General features: G+C 39.9%; 2 protein-coding genes across 2 annotated transcripts in view; both read left to right on the forward strand.

Annotated features, from left to right (window-relative positions):
- LOC110173181 (FERM and PDZ domain-containing protein 4-like) overlaps nt 1-12588 on the forward strand; it is a 184931-nt gene extending 172343 nt beyond the window's left edge. The window contains exons 13-17 of the mRNA XM_055166974.1: nt 954-1043; nt 2206-2388; nt 3980-4115; nt 6600-7574; nt 9524-12588. Coding sequence (XP_055022949.1) covers nt 954-1043; nt 2206-2388; nt 3980-4115; nt 6600-7574; nt 9524-12588 — 4449 coding nt within the window. The remainder of the gene's footprint in view (nt 1-953; nt 1044-2205; nt 2389-3979; nt 4116-6599; nt 7575-9523) is intronic.
- A 4861-nt stretch (nt 12589-17449) lies between these two features.
- LOC110173171 (uncharacterized) lies at nt 17450-23273 on the forward strand. The gene is made up of 6 exons (XM_020939161.2): nt 17450-17835; nt 18040-18135; nt 18823-18938; nt 19800-19961; nt 20530-20756; nt 22499-23273. The coding sequence occupies exons 1-6, from the start codon at nt 17769-17771 to the stop codon at nt 22587-22589; spliced, it is 759 nt and encodes a 252-aa protein (XP_020794820.1). The 5' UTR covers nt 17450-17768; the 3' UTR covers nt 22590-23273.
- The last annotated feature ends 1027 nt before the right edge of the window (nt 23274-24300 follow it).

Consider the following 24300-nt stretch of genomic DNA (forward strand, 5'->3'; position numbering starts at 1 on the left):
GGTTTAGTCCTGGTTATTCTTAGTTTAGTCCTGATTTAACCCTGGTTTAGTCCTGGTTTAGTCACAGTTTAGTCCTGGTTTAGCCCTGGTTATGTTTAGTCTTGGTTAGTCCTGGTTTAGTCACAGTTTAGTCCCGGTTTAGTCCTGATTTAGTCCTGGTTTAGTCATAGTTATGTTTACTCTTGCTTTAGTCCTGATTAAGTCCCCTTTAGTCATGGTTTAGTCCCAGTTTAGATTAATTTTCTTTGATTTGGACCTGACCTGGTATAGTCCTGGTTTAGTCCTAGGTTAGACCTGGTTAAGACCAGTTTAGTCTTGGTTTAGTCCTGGTTTAGTCACAATTTAGTCCTGGTTTAGCCCTGATTTATTCCTGGTTTAGTCCTGATTTAGTCCTGGTTTAGTCACAGTTTAGTCCTGGTTTAGTCCTTATTTATTCCTGGTTTAGTCCTGATTTAGTCCTGGTTTAGTCCTGATTTAGTCCTGGTTTAGTCATGGTTTAGTCCTGGTTTAGTCATGGTTTAGTCCTGGTTTAGTCACAGCTTAGTCCTGGTTTAGTCCTGATTTATTCCTGGTTTAGTCCTGTTTAGTTTAGTCCTGGTTTAGTCCCTTATTTAGTCCTGGTTTAAGTCCTTATTTATTCCTGGTTTAGTCCTGATTTAGTCCTGGTTTAGTCATGGTTTAGTCATGGTTTAATCCCAGTTTAGATTAATTTACTTTAGTACAGACCTGCCCTGGTTTAGTCCTGGTTTAGATCTTGTTTAGTCCTGGTTCAGTCCCGGTTTAGATCTCATTACTCTACTTTATTCAATATACTCTCTCCATCTTTATAGTTCATTTAGATTTCTTCCGTACAAACCCACCTCTTCTTCCCAGCGTTGTTGCTTTAAAGTGACAGTATTTTTTATTTCTCTTCTGACTAACTCTTTGTGTGTGTGTTTTTTTTTTTTTTCCAGCTGACTGCGCTTCAAGCCAAGGTCCATTACCTGAGATACCTGAGCGAACTCAAACTGTACGGGGGAAGAGAGTTTAGATCAATACTTCTGGTGAGGGGAGACTTTTTACTCCATTTACTTGATCAATATGTTTAAAGGTCCGGTATTACGTAAAACTGACTCTGGTGAGGTTTAAAGAAGACGCACTGTGCTCGTGTTTGTGTTACGGTAATAATCTGCGAATCAGCTTTTTGAAAGTGGGTGGGTTATGTTTAGTCCTGGTTTAGTCAAGATTTAGTCCTCATGGTTTAGTCACAGTTTAGTCCTGGTTTAGTCAGTCATGGTTTAGTCTTAGTCCTGGTTTAGTTACGGTTTAGTCAGAGTTTAGCCTCTGGTTTAGATCTGTTTAAGTCACAGTTTAGTCTTGGTTTAATCCTGGTTTAGTCCTGGTTTAGTCCTGGGTTAGACCTGGTTAAGTCACAATTTAGTCATGATTTAGTCACAATTTAGTTCTGGTTTAGTCCTGATTTAGGCCTCATTGTTCAGTCACAGTTTAGTCCTGGCTTAGTTCTGCTTTAGTCCTCATGGTTTAGTCTTGGTTTTGTCCTGGGTTAGTCTTGGTTTAGCCCTAGTTTAATCTTGATTTAGTCCTGGTTTAGTCCTGGTTTAGACGTGGTTTACTCCTTATGGTTTAGTCACAGTTTAGTCCTTGTTTAGTCCTGCTTTAGTCCTCATGGTTTAGTCTTGGTTTAGTCCTGATTTAATCCTGGTTTAGTCCTGATTTAGTCCTGATTTAGTCATAGTTTAGTCACAATATAGTCCTGGTTTAGCCCTAGTTTAGTCACAATTTAGTCCTGGTTTAGTCCTGGTTTGGTCCTGGCTTAGTCCTGGTTTAGTCGTGGTTAAGTCACAGTTTAGCCCTGGTTTAGTTCTGGTTTAGTCCTGGTTTAATCCTGATTTAGTCACAGTTTAGTCCTGGTTTCGGTCTTTGTTTAGTCCTGGTTCAGTTCCCGGTTTAGATTAAGCCACCTTAATTTACTGTAGCATCGACCTGCCCTGGTATAATCCTGGTTTAGTCTTGGTTTAGATCTTGCTTAGTCCTGGTTTAGTCCAAGAGAGTTTTCAATTTGACAGAAGAAGTCAGGGTTTGTGTGAATGAAACAAAACACAACTCCAAAACAAAACACAACATTATAACACACTTTAGATGAGAAAATAGCGCAATATCGGACCTTTTAACTAGTTTTAACGTTTTTATTTTTTAATTTTGCAGCAGGGGGAGAAGCAGACGGACGTGACGCTGCTGGTGGGTCCTCGCTACGGCATCAGTCACGTGATCAACGCCAGGACGAACTTGGTGGCGCTGTTGGCCGATTTCAGCCACGTGAACCGCATCGAGATCCTGACGGAGGACGAGACCAACGTGAGGCTGGAGCTGCACGTGCTGGACGTCAGGGTGAGGACGGGAGTGTGTCAAGAGTGTATAAAGGATTCTCTTGTTTTTAATTTTATATCTAAATGTATTTTTAATGTGTGTACTTCTTTATTCATCCAGGACTGGTTCAAATGTCGTCGCACTCAGAATCCATTTTCAGTCTTGTGATTCTGGTCTGAAAAACTTGAATTTATCAATCTAAATCAGGGGTGTCAAACTCAAATTTAAAACCCAAAATTCAAAACTGGGACTAAGTCGTGGGCCAAACTAAATATTTATTGAAAAATGTCAACAATTTCTCTTCTTTCGAGATATGTAATGTTAAACCTTTTCTTATCAAAATCAATGTTTAATCATAGTTTTGCTTAAACACTGAATCCAGAACAAGCTAAATATAAAATAAAAACAAAATTAATACATGTTTGATATGATCTCACGGGATAAATATAATTATATCGCGGGACAAATTTGGTCCTCAGTCTGACACTAAATAAAAGTCCTGCCCTAAAGAGAGGAGTTTTTGTTATTTTATTTATTGAAATTGCCCTGTTTTTGTTTACATTTAGTCCAGAAAGACCCACGATGAAGCCAACATGATGTCTTCATTCTCAAAACTGTCCTTTTCTACTATTTATTCATGTATTTATTTAGTTTATACTATTTATATTTTGACAAGAATTATAAAATTTGTATATATACTTTCCTTGCTGACCTATCAAAAGCCCCACACTGAAAACTGTATTTCAAAATGTATTTTTAAGGCTTATTTTTTATATCCATTTTTGAGAACACACTGATTCATTTTGAGAGAGAAAGAATAATCATGTACACTAAGATGTCTAAAATAACGGAGAATTATCCAGTGTGCACAATAGTAATAATAAACCAAGAGTAGTAAGTAGAGGTGTGCAAAAATATTGAAATATCAAAATATCGTGTCAGTTAATGTGATGATACAGTATCAATATCGTGGGCTGCTGTATCGATATATCGCCAAGAGTATTTTTTGGTGTATTTTACTAAATTATTTTGTTATAATGATACAGTTTTGTCGCTTATTTAGAGGAAGGAAACTCGTTTATGTGACAAATTTGACTTTTGCACTGTTTTGATGATTAAAATGTTTGTGTTTCATATGAACTTTGCACAAGAAGTGGTTTAACAAAGACTTTTTATATCACAGACATGATTTAGCCTTTGTTTTTTATTGAATTGTATCGAATCGAAAGCTCACTGTATCGAGATATGTATCGTATCGTGGCCCATGTATCGTATCGGCAACTTCTTAATAATACCCAGCCTTAGTATCAAGCAGTAACTCATGCTTTTTTTTTTAATATATTTGACTTTTTTAAGACTCTCTTTGAATTTTGAATTTAATTTTGACCCCCTGCGAATGCTGTATTCTTTTCTTTTGTGTATTAAAGGACACGGAAACACATTTTAAACACTCACAAGAGAAAATTTTAATGTCTTGTGAACTTTTTCTCTTTCTTAATTATCCTTAAAGCCATAACCCTGATCAGACAATATCCAAAACAATAATATTTAAAATGTGAAAGTAGAATTCACCATCACATCTCTTCTTATTTGTGTGTTTTTTGTTCTTCAGCCCATCACTCTGATCATGGAGTCCAGTGACGCGATGAACCTGGCCTGTCTCACCGCGGGGTACTATCGCCTCCTGGTGGACGCCCGCAGATCCATCTTCAGTATGTCCCACTGCAACAGCACCGGAGACGAGACCAGTGAGTCATTTTGTGGTTTAACTGATTCATAATAACTTTGGTATAGTTTTTTTTTTTTTTTTGTTTAATCATTTCTGCAGTTCTTTTAAATGTCAATACAGGAGACATAACAATTCTTTTCTTTTGTTAACAATTTCCTCAGTGATTCAGTTCATTTCAAGTCAAGTTTATTTCTGTAGCACATTTAAAACAACTGCAGCTGACCACAGTGCTTCACATACAAGTCAACAAAACAGAAGAAACAGTTACACACACATATGTACAGATAACAAGTGAAAACTACAATAAAAACACCAAGATAATGTGACTCGCTCGTACTAAATGCCAGGGAGAAGAGGTGAGTTTTCAGTTTAGTAGAGTTACAGACTGAGAGGATCTGACAGGAAGAGGAAGGTTGTTCCACAGTCCGGGCGCTGCCACAGAAAAGCCTCTGTCACCTCTCGTCTTGAGCCGAGTTTTGAGCACGACCAACTGGAGCTGGTCGGCTGATCTCAGGGCTCTGAACTGAATATAGGGCTGCAGTAATTCCTGGACTGGACCCATAGAGTGTAGATTAGGGATGGGCATGATTAATCGATTAATCGATAATTGATCATTAAGAATTTCATCGATTACGTTCATTTTAATCGACAAACCGAATGTAGGTTGCTGTGCGTAGCGTCACCAAACAGGGGTGTGTACATGTGTCTCTCTGCACTCAGAAGGAGCGAGCAAACACAAACAGTCGGTCAGTCTGCAACGCAAATGTGTATTTAACGATGACTTGTATAAGAAATTCCAGGCTTTCCGTTGCGTTCGGGACAAGTGTGAGTCCATGTGCACAGTGTATAAAGCAGCACATATGTTTCGGTGTCCAGTGGGAAAAAGTTTTGCCAGGTGAGAGTCGCGCAATGTCGATGACGAGGACCCACCTCCCTCCCCCCGTACGGTGTCCTGGTTTTGACAAACACAAATCTTGTCACACTAACCTGTATTCACCTGAATCATGTCTTTTAATCCAACAGAAATTGAACCACATCAGTGACACAAGAGCTGTAGTTTTATCTTCGCTTAGTTTCTGCAAATTAGTGATGCAGTTTTAAGTTTTGTTTCTGTGAGAGTTGAACAAAACGGAATTAAACACATTATAATGTCAAACGGGCTGATGTGGCTCTAGAGTCGTTACAGTTTATATGTCGTAAAGTTGAATTTATTTATGCAGATTAGTAGTGCGGATAGTAATAATAATGATGATCATTTTAATATAAACACGTTAATGATTAATCGATAATCGATCGTTAATTCTTCCGACGATCGATTAAGAAAATTTCATCGAATGCCCATCCCTAGTGCAGATATTTGAAAACAATTAATGACATTTTAAATTGCAGCCTATATGAGACAGAGCCAGTGCAGGTCACACAGAACAGGTGTGATGTGTTTACGTTTCTTAGTATTTGTCAGCAGCAGCAGCAATTTAAATTTAACAATTGATAATCTACAAATAATATGAATCTTACTGGAGTACTACAGTTTAACCCAAATTTTCCTAATTAAGTCTTCATTGTGTCCACTTTTAACCAAAATGTGTTGAAACGCTACTGCTTGTCTCCAGGGAGATATGTATTGCTTTGCCTGTTCCACAATCATAGCCTGATTCATCAACCGGTTTCACTTTGTGGAAACTGTCCTACCTCGCAGCGTTAGGATTCATTTGCTTGACAGTAAGCGCTGCAGGTACTTTTTTTATTTAACCAATCGCTGCTATTTAGTCGTGATGTATGTAATGTGCCAAATCCAGTGGGAAGAAGGGCAATAACGTCTTTTCCCTTGATAAAATTCACCAAACATTTTCTTTATTCCGGCTTTAAATCCTCGATCTCGGGAATCATTGCCAACACAGAATGTCTGTCTTCATCTACATTCATCTCGACACTTTGTTTACTGTTGTGCTGTACCACAAAAGGGACCCAGACAGGCGCTTGAGTTTGACATCATTGCTTCACAACTCTTTGCTGATTGGACGAGGCGGTCTACAACTTCTGGGGCTCTTGCAAACCGTCTAGTGTATTCCGATTCCTGACCTAGTCGCTGGAGAGAAATGAAATTGAGCGGAGCCTGGCTATCACAATCTGGTGTTAAACTTTAAAAAAAACAAAAAAAAAAACTTTAAAAATATACATTCCTAAGCGGGGTTCACTTCTCCACAGATCTGACCTGCAACTTGGCCTGGAGTCCAAATTTAATATCATACAGTGGAACATTCCAGGCAAAACAGTAATATCTACCTAGCAACCTTGCATTACACTATTCCAAAACTCCACAAATGTTCACACAAAATATTATTTGATAAATGCAAATGTATGAAAACACCTTTTGTTTTGTTAATGTTCATGTTTAAAAGGTCAGAAAACAACACTTTTTTCATTTTTCCTTCACAAAACTGCTACTTGATGGACGTAAATTAAATTATCGTAACTTTTCTAATATATTTTGTGTGCGCAGGTCCAGATCGAGTCCTGGAGTGGCCGTACAGCACCTCACTGGGCGAAAACGAGGAGCAAACTTCGAACCAAGACGAGATTTACAACCGCGACTATCCCGACGACATCCACAGACACGACAGCGTCCAAACGTACCCGAACCAGGACCCCCCGGAACGAGACAGAGGGGCAAACCGAAGCCCGCTACCCCCTCCTCTGCCTCCGTCGACCCGCCACAAACCGCAAGACTCACCCCGAAGCGCGAAAGTTTCATTTATTTTCGGAGGAGACCCACCTTTGAGTAAAAATCGAGGGTACGAAAGACTTGTAGAAAGCCCAGATATTCCGGATAGATCTACAAACTACATGCACAACAGCACAGATCGAATGCCGTATCACTACACGCACGTTTACAGTAATATTATAAGCGAAGAAGGCGGAGAGGAGCCTTTGCTGAACGAATTGCTCTACGCCGATACAACGGACGACGCCGAGGACGAGGACGAGGACTGCGATGAAGATTCGGCAGGCGGGACCCCGATGAGCGACGAGAACAAACCCCTAAACTACAACCAAGACGACGGGCCTCCCACCGCCGCCAGCAAAGCCACGTTTCTGACCTGCTCCGGCTCCACGGACGACATCATCGACTTGACCTCGCTGCCGCCACCGGAGGGCGACGACGGCGTGGACGAGGAGGACGACGACACGCTGCTGGAGACGCTGAACCTGGCCATAGCGGCGCCCCCTCCCGGTTTCAGAGACAACAGCTCGGACGAGGACACGGAAGGGAGGATGCTGAGCGTGGAGGAAAGCGACGATATTCCGGTGTCGCTGATCGACGCGGTGCAGACTCACGAGGAGGAGGAGGGGAGGGCGGCGGACAGGGGGAGGGACAGCGCCGTGGTGGAGACGCTTCAGGCCATAGAGGCGCTGTCGGTGTCCGAGCACAGACCGCCGCCGCCGCCTCCTCCTCCGCCGGGCTGCAGCAACACAGGTGGGCGATCTTTCAATGAATCAACGACTGCAGAAAAATCGTGATAATTAGACTTAGACTTAGACCAGTGTTTCACAAACTTCTTTTCTGGGGACCCATATTTTAAAAGTCACAAACCTTCGCGACATTATTCATAAATCACAAAATAAAGGTGGATTTGACCGTTATTGAACATTACTGAGGACATTTTATTGTTGTTGAGTCTGAACAATTAGTGTTACTCAAATTTTAAACTATGAAGCAGCAATAAAAGGATCGATAAGTCGCCTCTTAGGACATTAAATGTGGCCCATTTCTTTTTCTTTTCAATATTCAATTGAACCAGCAACATTATAAGAAAATAAATAAAGAAATAAAATAATAAAAAAATATATATCAGAAATTATACAAGTTAAGTATTTTAAAAAGCTCTATACAAGTGTTATGTATTATTATCATTATTATTATTATTATTAGTAGTAGTAGTAGTAGTCGTAGTAGTAGTAGAAGTGGTAGTATTAGTAGTAACTAAAGTAATTCACTTCATTGAATTAGAGCACGAGTATTTATACGCAGTGGCAGAGTGAATATACACAAAGTTTAGCTGTTGTAGTATTAGTATTGGTATTAGTATTAATATTAGTATTAGTATTAGTATTAGTATTGGTATTAAACATGTCTTAACATTTCAACCTACATGCAGTCTTTGGGAAACAATGATTTAGACAAACTTTATTGATCCAGAATAATTTTGTTGGACACAGTAACTCACGCATCACAATATAATATAATAACAAAGAGTAAAAAATATATTTTTTTAAATGGTAATAATACTTCTAAATAAGTGGCAATAAAAAATAGTAAGAGGCACATGTCAATAAACCATAAATTATATAAATGTATGTGTAAAAGTGAAGTAAAAAGCAGAAATATAATAATATAAATACAGTATAGCACAGTTATATTCAAGAGGTTGTAAGACAAAACACTGTTAAGATGATAACACAAGCTTATCTGTTACATAAAGGTGACTTGTTGTACAGCTGTAGGGACTATTATCTGTTACGTAAGGGTGTAGGGAGTATTATAGTATGAATGTAGTCCTGTATCTCTCACTGTTCGAGCGGAGCTTTAGGAGCCTGTAGGAGAATGAGCTCTGTGCCTCTATAAATTCTACTATATTGAGTCAATTAATTGGGTGGATATAAATGTACTAACTACATAAATTGGAATAAAATAAATGTTCCCTATTGTTACTATCAAGAGGATCACATTAAAAGTATTATGCCTGCGTCAGGTACAATTTCTAAAAGTGGCACGATGCAAAAAGTTGCATAAAAACTGTAATTCCAAAGCGATTTTTAGTTATTTGAATATTTAAATAATATAAATGTAATCACTAATTGGGCAATCATTATAGCTGAATAATAAAATAAAAAACAATTCAGTAATCAGTTATTGTTATGGATTTAATCAAGACTCTTAGAGAGGTTTCGTATATGTTTGAGAAAGACAAAGCCATTATTAAATACAAATGTGACAAGATTAAAAAAAAAAAAAAATAAATCTAATATTTCGCTATTTTCTGAGCTCCGTTATAATGTTGTCTCCAAAAAGTAAAAAGTAGTTATTAACTTGAAAACCCCCGCTTCATGACATCTCAAAGTTGAACAGAGGAAGTATTTTGAGCTTCGGAAATGTAGACAGACTAAAAATAAACTTACTCAAACATGTGCGAATGAAACAAAACACAACTCCAGATATGTTTTTGATGAGGTAACAACATTATAACGTGACTTAAAGCTCACAAGAGACAATTTTGCGTAGTGTAGCAGCTTTAAATTTGGTTAAAAAGGCCCAAAATAATCCACTATTAAAGCAAATTAGTCACAGTTTCAGAATAGCTCAGAAATATAAACTTTCCAGACGAGTAAAAACACATTTAGCTTATATTTATTCTTTTCTTTTAGGTCCTTACTCCCAAGGCTTTAGCCCTCAGTCGTCCTCAGACTCTGGCAATGAAACCAACTCTTCGGAGATGACAGAGCTCAATGACCTGGCGTCTCACAGGCTCTTGGTGGCCACTCGCGAGGGATATCAGCCTTTACTTGAGGAGAAAACTGAATTCCCTGTCTCCCCATCCACAGGCGGAGGAGGTCCCAGCACGCAGACGAAACCAGCCAGGCACCACCACCACCACCACCAAGCCCCGGCCGTTCCCCCAAGACGAAGCCCCTTTCTCGACGCCCCCGGTTCTGGTTTTGACAGCTTCGACGGGAGGCCACCGAGCCATATGTCCGCGACGCTGCAAAGGCCGAGCTCGACCACGCCCGGGGGGAAGCACCACCGTAAATCCGCAGACTCCGGCGGGAAATACAACACGTTCAGCACAAGGGATGGTTTTCGAAGCGGTAGCCATTTCGATCTCGACCAGCGCACTTCGTTTTGCGACCGACGGGAGCTGCAAAGAAGACAGAACTCATTCGTAGCGGAGAATCTAACTTCGGAAGACAACATCAGACCAACTCGCCCAACGTCGTCGACTTGCGAAAGACTTTTAGAAATCGAAAACGCGGACGGTAGAGCCACAAACGCAGAGCAAGACGAGCATTTAGTCGTGGCTTCGTTGCTATCTCCGAGCAAAAAGGCGAGATCGGGCGGGGTTGAGCAAAGTTCGGATTCGCCGATGGAGCACCCGCCTATGTCCAGACAGCAAAGCGTGGCCCGATTGTGCGAGTACCATTTAGCAAAACGGATTTCAAACTTACAAGGAGAAGCGCACAGTTCGTTGCAAGGGTCTTTATGCTCATCGTTGGACGCCGGCGGAAGCACAAACAGCAGCAGCGTCACGCCAACCGACTCTCCGCTCGGACCTGCGCAGGTCGACTCGAAACACCCGCACCATCACCACAACCCGAGGCACCCGCTCTCCAGCTCGTCTTCCTCGCTTCTTCGGGTGCTAAACTACGACGACAAAGCTGGTTTTCCCGGGCAGGTTAAAGACATGCACCCTCACGCCGACCCGAACTTGTTGAGGAAAATGCTGCCCAATATCCACGGAGCTGGGGACGGGCGTTGCGCATCGACTCCGCCCAAACATGCGGCAAGCAAGAAGCTCTACAACGATCTGCACGCTAAACAGGCGATGTTAAAGAACGCGAAAGAAGGCAGCGAGGCGTATAGGCAGCTAATAAACTATCTAACTGTGAGTCAAATGCATCAAGGCGGGAAACTACATGGCGCAGGAGGGGCCAAAAAGGAAGGGAAACGCTACATAACGAGCAATCCACAGTTGGTCGAAATGGTTAGGAACAGAGCTAATCCGAACGCGCGTTGCCAGTGTATCCCGGCGTCAGTATCGTCGCCGTTTCTAAGCCCGGGGAATTCAAACCAAGCTTTGCAAATGGCGAATAAAAACCCACGGGCGTTTCATTCGGCGACGCTTCCGGCGAAACTCAACCGGAGTCCAGTCGTGCACGCGCAAAAACCGAGCGATAACATCGATTTGCGGCGATCCACGTCCGAAAGAAGGAGCTCGTTTTCGGGTTTGGAGAGCGAGCTGGAAAAAAGCGGGATAGATCCGGAAGCGTTTTTATCGGCGTATAAGAAGAACGGTTGCTTGAGTCCGAACGGCGGAACGAACAGACCTCCGCCGAGATCTAGAAGCCAACCAGGAGGGGGCGTCGGCGAGGAGTGGTTCAGGCAGGACGTTAAAGCGAAGCAAAGCAGCAGGTTATCCAGGCAAGGTGAGTCTTTGTGTAGCCAACAGGACGCGGTGAATACAATCGGAAGAGCGGATCACGCCTCTGCGTTCATGCGACAAGCTTCCGGTTCGAGATCTTGCCTGACGTTACCGAATCCGAACACGCAATGCCCTCCGCCGCCAGCTCCTCCTCCTTCTCAGCAAATCCAAGCGAATAATTTACTCCAACCGGGCCCCGTGCAAAACCACATATCTCCCGATCACTTCACGAGCAGCTTACAACGCGGAAGGGAGCTGAAACGCAGCACTAGCAACATCACCGCGAGTTCGGGGAGCGTCGAGGCGCTTTTCGAGAAACCCGTGCGGAGCCGTAGCCAGCAGCCCTTGACGGCGAACGTCCCGCAACAAAATGAGACGAAAGTGCAGCGCAGGCCGAGGAAACGGTTGTCCAAAAGCTACTCGCAAGGTTCGGTTTCGGCTTCGTCGCACACAACTTGCTGGTCGGGAGGCGGTAGTTTCGATTGCAGACGAGCTTCGGTCGCGTTCCCATTGCAAAAAGACGGTAAAAATATGAAGGGAGGGCAGAAGTTAGACACGAGTCCCTGGAGGTGCAACGGGCCTTTCAGCTACTGCTTCTTCAAACGTAAAAGCGAAGGCGAAGAGGACGACATCGAGTGGGAAAGACCAAGACGAAGCCGCGATTTTGATTCAGAAGGTGGCGCCGGCGTACCTGTCGGCGGCTCAAATCCGACCGGGGACCAGCTCTACGGCGAAGTTCTAAACAATATGAGTTTCAGCGACCGCTTATCGAGAATCAACGTCCTCAAAGATCGCATGTACGGGTTTCCGACGGGCTTCACAGACGTACGACGAGATGTGAACGAACTCATAGCGCTGGTCCGGTCGAGCGTCGGGCGTTGCGATCGCGGCGCGCAAATGCCGATTCAAGATATATCGCAATACAAGCAGCTGCTCTCCGTCGAATCGAAAGAACTGGGGCGCGCTTGCCGACGGATGGCGCAGGCGTACACCAGCCCCGAAGAAATGCTCTTGGCGGTGACATGTAGCTTCCAGGTGCTGTGCTGTCTGTGCGAAGCCTGCATGTGTCTCGTCAAGGGGCTCGGCGTCGCCAACTCCCACCAGCAGAGGGAGGTGGTGGCCAAAGTGGACGAGGTTGTGATGAATTATATCTGTTTGCTCAAAGCGGCGGAGGCGGCGACGGTGGGGGCGCCGGGCGAGCACAGTATGAAGGCGCTGGTGAGGCACACGAGCACGATGTCGGCGATCGCTAACGCCCTCACTCGCTCCCTTAAAACGCTGCTTAGCAAGTAGAGACTGAAAAAATAAATAAATACTGTACGATGTAGCCTAAGATGTTCGCTCGCTACTGTCTTTTAGCATCTTATAAACAAAATCACGATGAATGAAGGTTTATTTTTTATTTATCAGTACAGTAACTTGTTAAAATTCAATGTCAGAATAATAATAATTTAAAAAAAACAACTGGTCCCTGATAATTAAGAGCATTAATTAATATAACTAATTATATTTTGGATAATATTTCAAGTTTGTTGGTCTAAAATTTTGTATTTTTACTACAGGTGTGTTCACATTTGACTTGGTATGGTCCTGATTTAGTTCAGGTTTAGTCCTGTTTTAATCCTTTAGACTTGTCAAGATTTAGTTCCAGTTTAGTTCCAAATTTTGTCCTGATGTAGACATGGTTTGGTCCTTGTTTGAGTCTAGTTTAGTCCTGATGTAGACTTGGTTTGGTCCTGGTCTAGTTCTAATTTAGGCCTGGTCTAGTCCTGGTTTAAGAATGGTTTAGTCCTTTTATAGTCTTGGTCTATTTCTGGTTTAATCCTTTAGACTAGTCAAGATTTAGTCCCAGTTATGTCCCAATTTTGTTCTGATATAGACATGGTTTAGTCATGGTGTTGTCCTGGTCTAGTCCTGCTTCAGGCCTGGTATAGTCCTGGTCTAGTTCTGGTCTAGTCCTGGTTTAATCCTTTAGACTAGTCAAGATTTAGTCCCAGTTTAGTCTCAAATTTTGTCCTGATGTAGACTTGGTTTCATCCAGGTCTATTCGTGGTCTAGTCCTGGTTTAATCCTGGTTTAGTCCTGGTCTAGTCCAGGTCTAGTCCTGGTTTAGTCCTGGTTTAGTCCTGGTCTAGTCCTGGTCTAGTCCTGGTTTAATCCTTTAGACTAGTCAAGAGTTAGTCCCAGTTTAGTCCCAAAATTCCTCAAATTTGAGTCTAGTTTACTCCTGATGTAAACTTGGTTTGATCCTGGTCTAGTCCTAATTTAGACCTGGTTTAGTCCTAGTCTAATCCTGGTTTAGGCCTGGTCTAGTCCTGGTTCAATCCTTTAGACAAGTCAAGATTTAGTCCCAGTTAAATCCCAAGTTTAGCCCTCATATAGACACGGTTTAGTCCTGCTGTTGTCCTGGTTTAGTTCTGGTCTAGTCCTGGTTTAATCCTTTAGACTAGTCAAGATTTAGTCCCAGTTTAGTCTCAAATTTTGTCCTGATGTAGACTTGGTTTCATCCAGGTCTATTCGTGGTCTAGTCCTGGTTTAATCCTGGTTTAGTCCTGGTCTAGTCCAGGTCTAGTCCTGGTCTAGTCCTGGTTTAGTCCTGGTCTAGTCCTGGTTTAATCCTTTAGACTAGTCAAGAGTTAGTCCTAGTTTAGTCCCAAAATTCCTCAAATTTGAGTCTAGTTTACTCCTGATGTAAACTTGGTTTGATCCTGGTCTAGTCCTAATTTAGACCTGGTTTAGTCCTGCTGTAATCCTGGTTTAGTTCTGGTCTAGTCCTGGTTCAATCCTTTCAATCTAGTCAAGATTTAGTCCCAGTTTAGTCCCAGTTTTAGTCTTGAACACACTTTAATAATCGCTCCATCTCAGTTTTTTTGAAATATCTTGCTTCCATTAAAAATATCTTGTTATATCATAATAACTAAACTAAACAAAATTTTAACAGCTTTTGTGTTTAATTGTTTAAAAAAAAAAGTAGCTTTAATTCAATTTAATTCAGTTTTAAGGCCGATCTTTTTTCAAGCACTGGAGTTTTTTGTTAAGATGCTAAAAGACAGATTAATTAATACACTTGCTATTTCTGAAAACAATATTGCAATGTACATATTTATTTATAAAGCCATATAACACGTACACTGTAAAATATGAGCCCTTTTACCTGTGCATTATGTAACTTATTTGTATAGACGCACTGTAAATACAATAATATTATGAAATTATTATTATTATGATCATGTAGCAGTCTAAAGAGCCATGGAGTACTGTAAATATTTATCAAATGCAGTTTTACAAATATTGCTGTAAATGCTACTTATAGTAAAGAGATTATAGTGATAATTTAATAATAATTAGTCTATTTATTTATATTTTAATTAGTATTGTTAACTAGACCAGGCTTTACAAATGGAGACTTATACTGAAATGGTGAATACAGGGAATAATACGAAGCACTTTTCCCATTGTCATGTCATCGATATAAGTTTTGAAATGTTATAATTATTAAATATATGTAACTTGAGAATAAAGTGTAAAAAATTATGTCAGAAACGTAACAATATCACGGTTACTTTTAGAATTTTCACTGTGTTCAATGATTTTTTTTTTTGGAATATTATTATGCTTGAAGGATGAAAACACTGTATCACCAAATAGACATTTCTCTTAAAGGAAATTAATCCCTGTTTTTCAATAAAACGACATCGTGAAAGTTGTTTTGTATTTCGTTATTTTTAAATGTAAAGGCTAATTTCATTTTTTGTACAACGATTTTCCACATTCAAGGTTTTCAAAGCTGTTTACATCAAGGAACGACTCACCACCACCTGTGACTTGGCCTCGAGTCAAACTTGAGAGGACTTGAGATTTGACTTGATAAAATGGACAAAGACTTGGGACTCGACTTGGACTTGAAGGTCAGTGACTTGGGACTTGAATCGGACTTGAACCCAGTGACTTGAAAAGACTTAATGCTTAGATTAGTTAACAAATTAACTCTTTAAACACTCTTAACTCTTTCTGTTTTGACCGTAATAATTCACACTCAAGACATTTAAAAAGGAAAAATTTGCATTTCTACAACTCTTATATAAATATTCCTGATGTTTTAAGCACAATTTAGTTTAAAATTCATATAAATTGCAAAAATCTAAGCTATTTTACTATATATATTTTGGTTTAAAGACTTGAAATGACTTGAAGCTCAAAGCAGACGACTTGGACTTGACTTGGACTTATGGCCCAGTGACTTGAGACTTGGTCCCACGATTGTGACTCACCCTTTCACACACACGAAGGCCTTTTCATTCTCAGGTCTTGGTTCTCCACCTGCTTGTCTCCATGGAGATGTTATTGCTTTGCCTAGAATGTTTCACAGTATAGCATTAAACGTATATCTATAAGGCAGAGGTGGGACTAAGCCGTTGTTTTGCAAGTCTCAAGTCTTTGACCTCAAGTCCGAGTCAAGTCCCAAGTCAAATACAGCCAAGTCAAGTCTTGAGTCACTGGCCCATAAATCCAAGTCAAGTCCAAGTCCAAGCTTTGAACTTCAAGTCATTTCAAGTCTTTAAACCAAAATACCAAATAGAGCTGAGATTTTTGCAATTTATATGATTTTTTTGCTCCATTGCACTTAAAAAGTTACGGTATATTTATGTATGAGTATTTCTATAAGAGTTGTAGAAATGCAAATTGTCTTGTCTTAAGATCTTAGTGTGAATCATTACAGTCAGAATAGAAAGAATTCAGATTTAAAATTGCAAAATAGCTGTTATTTTGTCATGAAGGATCATGTTCTATGTAGTTCCCTCTGTTCTACTGCGTTGTACTGCATATTACTGTAGTACTTTTGAAGATACCACATCACAGTACTTCAGTTACAATCAAAGTAACAAACAGAAGTGGGAACGACATGTTCCAGTTTGTTCTGTAAAATTCAGCATCACATTAGTCGACTGTAAAGCCAAAGTATTTCTAAAAACATGTTTTTTAGGAAACGCATCAAGTCTTAGTCCATTTTATCAAGTCAAGTCTCAAGTCCTAAAAATAGTGACTCAAGTCTGACTCAGGTCCAAGTCACGACTTCCAAGTCCCACCTCTGCTATAAGGGACTAATATTTCTGTGGGGACTCTGAAGCGTTGCACAAAGAGCAAGAAAGAAAATAACTTTTAGATCAGCTTTACATCTTTACATTTTATTTGTTTATATTTATTTATATTTGTATTAGGCCTACAGAAATGTTCTTTTTAGCATATTATGTAAGGAGTAAATGCGACATATTCTTTTATATGTAGTGTAAAATATTATGAGAGGGCCCTGGATGATCTTTACATCGATAAAGGGCCATGGCACAGCAGACTTTGGAAACAGCTGAAGTGTTTAATAAAAAATAAGAAAAAATACATCTTCAATTTTGGTTATTTAGGGGAAAAAAAATGCATTGTATTTATTAAATAGTTCCACTTACTACTTGAACCAAACGCGATGAACATGGAGATTTAATTGTATAGGATTAAACTGATGACAACACTGACCTCTACTGGAAAAATTACGCCATAACAAATTAAAGAAACTTAGAAATAAAGTTATCAAAGATGCTTGTCTACATAACCAGCAACCTTTGGTTTATTATATAGCCTACACGTGCTTTTAAACTTAATGTGAACCATTTTAAAGATAATTTGGTGCAGTTTTGTTTGACGCAAAGGAGGCTGAGCTGTTTTGCATCTAAACAAATGCGTTTTCTTAAGCCTATTCACGTTTCCTTTCACATCCTCAATAAACCCCCCTTTTATGGTCTTTTGGGGGTCTGCACGTACCCCACGCGTCTACCCTTAGAAAAATCTGCGCATGCGTTCACTAAGTTCTTATTGAAACTGAAAGAAGACGTAGAAAAAGCGATTAAACTAAACAAAATGAGAAAATACGTCAACGTGATGTTAAGTTTTCGTGCGTAAAGCGACTTGCGCCCGGACTAGAAAACATCACAACATCTTAAAAATAGTTAAATATTGATTGAAATTAGCGATTTAAATCCCCCCAAGTACTTTTCCAACGAACCACGTGACTGCCTCATTTGCATATTGGGCGCCCTGTGTAGCACGTGTTTCGGGTTGGACCAATCGGAAGCGAGAAACTCCCACGTAACTCCGCCCGCGCGGTAACCACACCGCAGCGCGCTTCATCAATGCATTGTGCCCAGAAGCAGGGAGAAGACAAAAGTTTAGTTTGGACTCCTTTTTAGGCATTTTTGCGCGATTTGGTTCCGTGTTTACGCCAGTTTTGCGTTGCACTAATTCAGTTCAAAGCTACGAGTTCGTGCGTAAAAGTCGTGCGTAATTGGAAAGCTTGGAAACTGGACATCGCCGTTTTTGAAATTCACCACCGCGGGTTAAAGAGCCAACTGGGATTTAAACTTTTAGCCCTCTTAGCATCAAGTGGCTATTAGCAACTTGTTAGCTTTACTAATTATTGGTAAATAATGGCGGCTTTGTGCCAAACACGACGCGCGTTGGTGGAAATCCCTGCTCCACAACCTAAAATCGAGGGTAAGTTTATTTGGACACGCGCAAAACTTATTTAATTGACACAAATCTTTACATCCCGCGTAATACATTTGAATATATGGCGCCAGATTGCACACAAACGCCCCAATAATGCTAATTTCGCAAGCGTAAACTTCTAACTTCACTGCATATACTCACTAATACTTGTTTTTAAGGTGCATTTTTGACATTTTGTTGTTGAAATAGGTCGAATTAGGAGGTCTTATTTGGAAATACTCGGATCTCGTTTATCTCCAACACCAAGAGGCAGAAGCCCAACTGTCCCCAGGCGATTGCAATCATGTGAGTACAAAAAGTACCAGAAAAAAACACATTAAAGTGCAGTTTCATAAATTAAAATAATAATAAAGACGCTGAAGCTTGAAGTGGAAATGCTAAAAATTGCAAGGCACATTTTGAAATGAATCTTAAAATAATAGTAAAAACAAAACTTGGCTTGAGAACTTGGCCACAGAAACACGATTAAGTATTTATTCATTTTATAACTGGTAAATAAAAGTAGAAATACGTGGGTTAAAATGAAACAACTCAACAAAACAACAACAAACGACAAAAGAAATCAAGTATAAGTAACACAAAAAATGTAATTAAGCAAAAATACTGATATAATAAAATAAAAAGCAGATGGATTTTATGCAGATTTTGAGCATTACTAAAGCATAAAACCCACTTGACTGACTAAATTGCTTTCTTAATTTGACTTTTATATATTTTCAGACATAATATCACCTCAAATATGCTTAAAAATTAACTTCTCAGCTATTTCTAGTGCTGTATTTTTACTTTTTGTGCTTTAATTATGTTCTATTTCTGCTTTTAACTGTAATTACAAACACATAATTGTCAATATTTGTACTTTAAACTTATAGACTGACAATAAAATGACTTTCTAGTGTCTTTTCTGTGCTGTAAAGATATTGTTATAATATAAAATCCTGGTTTGACTCTGTTTTTGTTTCTTTATTGCAGTAGATCTGTGGAGTGGGAGGATCCAGGCTCAGTGTGACAAAATGGAGGAGCAGCACACACCTCTGTCAAAGCAGCAGCTCGTACAGCTCATCAGATCGCTCATTTTAGTCGAACAGGTGAACTTTTATTTTATTTTACTTCCAAAATCTTCTAAATATAAGCTCCTAGTTTTGTCAGTGTATCAGAATCATTAAAATCCCACAATGTGTTGCCTTGAATGACAGTAGAACAGTTTTACAGTTTTATTTTATTTCGTTCTAACTAGTTTATATCGCAAGGTTAAATATTTAACCGTTTTACACCACTCCTGAAACTTAAATTCCTTATAAAATCTCAAAATACTCCAGTTACAAGTCTCATCTTTTATGTCCAGTTACTTTTATTACTTTATTTCAACATTTTACTTTCACTTGTGCATTTACATTTGTATAATTATGACTTAAATGACACCAGTCTCTTGCTATTTCTGCTGCGTATTTTGAATCTTTTATTGCCATTTATATTTACCCTTTGTCTTTGTTATTATAAAATATTGGGATGTTTGGGATTCTGTGTTCAAATAATTTTCCTTGTGGGTCAATAGTTTAAGTTGTAAGATCTGTGGAAAGGCAATCCTGCTTTCAGTGAATTAAAGGCGACCGGGGCTAAGAGCCGCTAAGAAATAGTTTCAAAGAATTCTGTTTCTGGCTTGGTCCTGATCTAGGCTCGGTCCTGATCTAGGCTCGGTCCTGATCTAGGCTCGGTCCTGATCTAGGCTCGGTCCTGATCTAGGCTCGGTCCTGATCTAGGCTCGGTCCTGATCTAGGCTCGGTCCTGACCTAGGCTCGGTCCTGACCTAGGCTCGGTCCTGATCTAGGCTCGGTCCTGACCTAGGCTCGGTCCTGATCTAGGCTCGGTCCTGATCTTGACTTGGTGTATATTCTAAAGTTCTGATTGTTTTTGTATTTTTTTCTCTTTTTTTTTTTTTTTTGTCACAGAGTCAAGAGCCCAGAGTTTTAGCGTCCGACCTGAAGTTTCTCCAGGAGGACCTCCATCTGAAGAAGGCCAACGTTTACAGATCCATCCCGTACTCCAGACTGGGCTCCAACAGAGACGCACACTGCTTCAGGAAGGCCTACCCACACCTCGTCGCATTCAAAGTGAGTCTAGATGAAAATTTAGCTCTGTTGCCATAGCGATTAACAATTGAATACAAAAATATAGTTTCTGAATGATGAAAAAGTCGTCAAAATATGCTGCAAAAACCGATGAGTGTGACTATTTCTGTGAAAAGGAACTGTCACTTTACCCGCGTCTGGACCTCTTTAGGACCATGACTAGGACTAAAACCAGAAAGACAACCGGGGCTAGGACTAGAACCACGACTAGAACCACGACTAGAACCACGACTAGAACCACGACTAGAACCACGACTAGAACCAGGACTAGAACCAGGACTAGAACCAGGACTAGAACCAGGACTAGAACCAGGACTAGAACAGGACTAGAACAGGACTAGAACCACGACTAGAACCACGACTAGAACCACGACTAGGACTAGAACTAGAACTAGAATCACGACTAGAACTAGGACTAGAACCACGACTAGAACTAGGACTAGAATCACGACAATGACCCAGAACCCAGGACCACTTTCTCCTCAAATCGTCACATTAATTATTTCTGGTCTTATTTATCTGACCATCTTTCTTTGCCTTTTTTCTTCAGGTTTCTTGTCAGGAGTGGGGCCAGGTTTTGTTACGGAACCAGGAGTGGGACGTTGTTTTGGAGCACACGTTGTTGGCGTGGAGATTCACCAGCGAGTTGCCCCAGTGGGACACGGCGAGTCACAACGCTCTGAGAGAACAGTGCTTCAGTCTGTTGGCGTCACAGAGTCAGGCCGCTCTACAACACTACACTCCACCGACCAGCAGGGGGCGCGAGCTGCTCCGGAGGTATGTACACAAACACTGACACATACAAGGATTAATTTGATATTTATTTGGATAATATTTTTAGAGGAGTTTAATTGTTTAGAACTCATTACATTGTGAATTGTAGATGAAATGAGCTCATTTCTATGGCTAAAAGGCATTCTAATTACATTTTGGTTAACATTACCATTAAACGACTGTTTACTAGTGCAGTTTTTGTGTGTAAGGTAGGTTTATTTACCGTAAATTCCAGACTATAAGCCGCTACTTTTTTCTCACTTTGAAACCTGCGGCGAATATAAGGACAGATTCTTTGTTTGGCACATTGTCCATTCATATAAACCAGGGATGTCAAACATACGGCCCAGGGGCCAGATCCGGCCCTCCAAGACCTTTAATCTGGCCCTCAGCTGATTTTCTACTAAAATATTTTAATTATATTTTAAAAACTGAAGACAGAATTTGCAATTTTTCTCACACTGTTCAGTCAAAACTTCTGATGTGCCCGCAGACATGCAACTATAAGTAATAGATTTACAGTTACTACCTTTTGTGAGCAGGTTTTCTCAGTAATGAATATTAATAAAACAAAGATGCACTCGAAACTAACACACAAACACTTGAATGACATTCTGAAGACAGCAGCTACTCAGGACATGGTGTCTGATATTGATGCGCTTGTACAGGAAATAGAGAAATAGATAGTTGATGTTGAGATTTTGGCGACGGCGGCGTGACGAACTGACTCAACGCAAAAAGACGACAAAAACTTTCAGAGGCGGTAGAAGCAGACGGCCCGAACTTGAAAATGTTTTTGAAGATGTGGACGCCTGCCGCTTATATTCAGCTGCGGCCTATATATGTACAATTTTAAAGTTTTGTTCAAATTTACTAAGTGCGCTCAATAATCCGGATTTTACGGTAAATAAGTACTCCACAAGATCGCTCTGCTGCTTCAATGAAAGTAACCGAATGTAACCTGAGCTCTTACTGTTTTAAAAACGTATTAGAATCAGAAGTGAACCTGTGTCTCCAGAGCTTTAACCTGCAGAGAGACACATCCAAGTTTTAGTCTCATTCTCAGTTTATGGACAGAACCTCAGCAGCTCCAGAGGCTGCACTAGCACTGAATTATGACGGTGCAGGTGCTCGGGATTAAGTAGAGACCATTCAGATCAGAGAGACTTTTTATGTTTAAACACTGGATTTCAAAAATGTTTACATTGTTTTCATGATAATAACTTTGTTTTGAAAGAAATTATTGGCAAATTTGTTTTACTTTGTGCTCAACTTAAAGCTACATTTTTATTGAGTTTCTTGTGGCGGTCCTACTTAGTTTAAACTGTTTCCTCCTCAAAAACACACCTGCAGTTGTTGTTTAATTCACACACGTTTGAGCAAACCTTTTTTTTTACTCGTCTGTCTGCATCTCCAAAGCTCAAAATGCTCCGTTCCCACCTCGTGATGTCATGAAATGATAGAATAAACGGGCAATTCCAGGGTTCTGAAATGATCCAAACGATTCTAGTGAAGGTGTGTGGAGTTTAAAAACACAGTGGAGCACTTCCTGTACCACAAGACTCAGCCTAAATATGCAGGATTTGTGTATTTAAATGTTTGCGTATGAAACAAAACACAACTTAATATAAGATTGATCAGAAAATAGTGTAATATGACGCTTTATATTCAATACAACCTACACAAATCTTGTTCAATTGTTAGATCCTTGACCATTTTTAAGCTGCTTTTTTTGTTTATTTCAGATTCAAAATGGCGCAGCAGCACTCGCACGCCATCATGCCCTGCATTGAGACGCTGCAAAGGATTCTGGGAGAGGCCATGGACACGAAATGAACGAATAAATAAATAAATAAATGAATGACTTTATATAAGCTTTAACCAATCGAATAGCTCAACCTCGGCGGTGCGTGTGCGCTTGTAAATGGAATTATTACGATGTCGTGTGGGGCCGAAATGTTTTCAGTGAGCCGTAGTGACAGTATTGAGCCAAAAGGGGGCGCTGGAACGCAATAAGAGTCACAACATTGGTCTTTTAAAGAGCCTATATTACGCTTTTCTACACTTTTAATTCATGTTGTAATGTCGTTTTCTCAACAAAAACAGACCTGGAGTTGTGTTTTGTTTCATTCTCACATGTTTAACTCACAAATCTGGATATTTAGACCGAAACAAAACGCAACTCCAGGTCTGTTTGTGACGAGAAAACAACATTGTAACATGATTTAAAGCTCACAAGAGTCAAATTTGTGTAATATAGGACCTGCTCTCTACAGAAAACCTAAGCTTGTATTGTAGTTTTAGTGTTTTTGTACGTGTTGCTCTTTAGATTTGAAAGAAAATCTCCTGTGGATTGTAAATATTTTTGCCAATACTTGAATTCTTGCCTTTTTTGGTGTCGTTTTTGTTTTGTTTTTGTCTTGTTTACGTTGCTGTTGTTGCTGTTGTCCATGTCTGACCCTGAACACTTGAAGAGTTTTGATAAAATAGATTAATTTAAATAAAACCGTTTGCAATTTGTACATTTGTGCTTTTGTGTTTTTAAAATGTAAAAGTCTAGGTCAGAATCCTTTACAAGTTACTAATAATTAATGATTTTGAATAGTATTTTAGTTAAATAACCTTCCTTATAGCATTTTAATGAGAATATTGTACAGATGAAACCTAAAAAATCCACATTAATAGAAATGTACTTAATTTAATGTAGTGTTTAATGTTAATATAATGTCTCCCAGTTACCTGTTGCCATGGACATGTTATTGCATTGCCGAGAATGTCCCACAATATGGCATTAAATGTAAATACCCGTGTAGGCCAGGGAGTGACACCGTTAATCCTAAAGTACTGGTCAGATCTGAGGAAAAGCAAGCCCATACAGCGTGAGAATGCATGTTTTGTTTTTGTTTTTTTTACCACCTGGAACTGAATAAAACACAATATAATGCCATATTGCGGAACATTCAAAGCAGTAAAGCAAAAACGAGCAAGTGTTGGAACCTTCCATTTTTATTTTTGTTATGCCCCTCTGAAAATTCACTGTTACTTGCCTTTTTTTTTTAAACTTACTAACATTTTTTTTTGTTTAAGCGAAATTATCTGCTTATATTTTTTGTTTATGAATTGAAAACCTTCACAAAAAATCTAAAATACACGTTTGAAGTCTTTGCAGTTCCTCTTCCTGCCACAAGATGGAGCCAAAGCCACAGTTTTGTTCCATCACAGTGGGATTCCTCCAGTTGACAAGATCACTGCAGCAGAGCTATGGCAAGTCCAAGTCTGTAGGGTTTATTTGGGTTATGAACTCTGAATGAAGTGTTTTTTACGTTTTTTAAAATTTTATTTTGTCAGAAATTTTGATGGTGACGCACTAAAAGGAATTCTGATTTCACTTTTATTTGTCCTTGAGTCAAAAATTGGATTAACACTAAAACTGTAAAACGTCATAACGCTAATTTAACCTCACTTTTGTCAGTCTACCCCAGGGCAGCTGAGGCTATTGATCTACCTGGAAAATTGCCTGGAAAATACCTGGAAAATTGCCTGGAAG

This window comes from Boleophthalmus pectinirostris, unplaced genomic scaffold, assembly GCF_026225935.1.
Source record: "Boleophthalmus pectinirostris isolate CB_2022bp ecotype Guang Dong unplaced genomic scaffold, ASM2622593v1 HiC_scaffold_11, whole genome shotgun sequence".
Taxonomy (NCBI): Eukaryota; Metazoa; Chordata; class Actinopteri; order Gobiiformes; family Gobiidae; genus Boleophthalmus; species Boleophthalmus pectinirostris.